Source organism: Oratosquilla oratoria, chromosome 19 (genome assembly GCF_046742065.1).
Source record: "Oratosquilla oratoria isolate Oo_2021 chromosome 19, ASM4674206v1, whole genome shotgun sequence".
Lineage (NCBI taxonomy): Eukaryota > Metazoa > Arthropoda > Malacostraca > Stomatopoda > Squillidae > Oratosquilla > Oratosquilla oratoria.
Window position 1 is genome coordinate 2,156,898 of NC_134795.1, and position 1,792 is coordinate 2,158,689.

The window sequence follows — 1,792 nt, forward strand, 5'->3', positions numbered from 1 at the left end:
TTATTGCTCACATTTTTAGATGACTCACACAAAATAGATCGAGGTTCTTACACTACGTATGGAGTTTTAGTAAAGAGAAAAATTGAGAGCGTCAAAGGTTTTGTCAAGGTCTATATACGAGGGGATATCGTAAAGTTTTAATTGTGACCATGAAGTAAACGAGTCAGAAATTTCATTTTTATTTGTAGTTCTAGACTTCTCTACATAGTCACCGTCTAGAGTCACATATTTCTCCCATCGTTTCCTGACCTTCCGCAGGTCGCCGTTGTAGAAGTTCTCAGATTGCGTTGAAAATCACTGTTCCACCTCTTGAATGACGTCATCTGTGTAATCAAATCGCCGATGCCGCAGTGGATTTTACATCTCCGGGAACAAGAAAAAGTCGCTTGGGGGTGAGATCGGGAGAATAGAGCGGATGCTGCAAGATTTCATAGCCACATCGCCTTGCTTCCACAACCGCAGCTTGAGATGAGTGAGCTGGTGCATTGTCGGCAAGGAGACGGACTCCTTTGGTGAGCATACCGCGGCGTTTTTTCTTTAGAGCATCTCTCAACTTGTTTAGAAGTGTGCAGTAGTATGTGCTAGTGATGATCTGAGCATTTGCAAGGTAGTCTGTGAAGATGACTCCATGACAGTTCCAAAAAACCGACAACATGACCTTCCCTGCGGACTTCTGGACCTTAGCCTTCTTGGGGGGAGGGGATATGGTGTGCTTCCACCCCTTCTCATCTCTTTGGTCTCTAGATGATACAGATAGATCCAACTTTCGTCCATAGTTACCAGACGACCAAAGAAATCCTCTTCATCCTGCTCCAAAAGAGTCAACATCTGTTTCGACAGGTCACGCCGTGTTTGCCTTTGGAGAGGAGTCAGTAAGCGCGGAACCCAGCGTGCTGACACCTTAAACATGTGCAGTTCGTCGTGAACAATTTTCCACACACTGCCGTAACTAAGACCAGTCTCATGCATGATCACGTGGATGGCTACTCGTCGGTCTTCCAGGATAAGATCCTCCTCTTTCTTCACTGTGGCCACACTGTCCGTGAGTGATGGTTGTCCAGTTCTTGGCTCGTCTGTGAGGGACATGTGGCCAGTTTGGAAATTCCTTTTCCATCTCACAACAGAATCATATGACAGGCAATCATCGCCATAGACAGCCTTCATTTCATCATGGAATTGCCTTTCAGGAAGCTGTAGATACATAAGATGGTGACACACTCGCAAGGATATTAAGGTAATGATAACAATTACAAACATGATCCAAAGTTCTGGCACCTTTCCCAGCATTGGCTGTGTGTTCGCCGGAGCCAGTGATGGGCAATCGGACACACTTTAGTCTACTTGTGTGATGATCGGTGAGATTCAGACCTTGGCTAATGGGGATGAGCAGTCCACAGGACGCAGCTAGGAGGTGTTCGACCATCCGACTCTGGCTTCGGTCGACTACCAGACAGAGAACTGTCGAAACTTTACTAACCTTCTTTCTGCTAAAAGACTAAACTTGATGAACTTCGGTTGGCGCATATCGACCTGAACAAGGTCTTGACTGGTTGATCGAAATCTCTCGCTCCCCATACTTTCCCCCTACCTCTGTTCATCATACTCATCCTCCCCCTCCTTCTTTTACTTCCCGTTCTTCTGCTGCCCTCGCTCCTCCTCTTCCTTTTTTGCTTCTTCCTCTTCCTCATTATCCTTTTCTTCTTCCTCTTTCTCTTCCCTAGTCTTTTCCTCCTTCTCTTCCATTTCTCTTCGTCTTTCTCTTCCTCTCGCTCTTCTGCCTCCTCCTCGTCAT

General features: G+C 46.3%; 1 protein-coding gene across 1 annotated transcript; it reads right to left on the minus strand.

Moving 5' to 3' along the window:
- Positions 1-331: 331 nt before the first annotated feature.
- LOC143035980 (histone-lysine N-methyltransferase SETMAR-like) lies at positions 332-1,423 on the minus strand. Its single transcript, XM_076203254.1, has 3 exons — positions 1,256-1,423; positions 781-1,191; positions 332-688 (listed from the first exon to the last, which is right to left on the minus strand). The coding sequence occupies exons 1-3, from the start codon at positions 1,421-1,423 to the stop codon at positions 332-334; spliced, it is 936 nt and encodes a 311-aa protein (XP_076059369.1).
- Positions 1,424-1,792: the final 369 nt, after the last annotated feature.

What these genes read in the sequence shown, in the direction of transcription:
- LOC143035980 (XM_076203254.1), bottom strand. Translation starts at nt 1,423, where the DNA reads ATGGTCGAACACCTCCTAGCTGCGTCCTGTGGACTGCTCATCCCCATT. An exon ending in GTGCCAGAACTTTGGATCAT is followed by an intron (nt 1,192 to 1,255) that starts GTTTGTAATTGT and finishes ATGTATCTACAG; the next exon opens with CTTCCTGAAAGGCAATTCCA. An exon ending in AGGATTTCTTTGGTCGTCTG is followed by an intron (nt 689 to 780) that starts GTAACTATGGAC and finishes CCTCCCCCCAAG; the next exon opens with AAGGCTAAGGTCCAGAAGTC.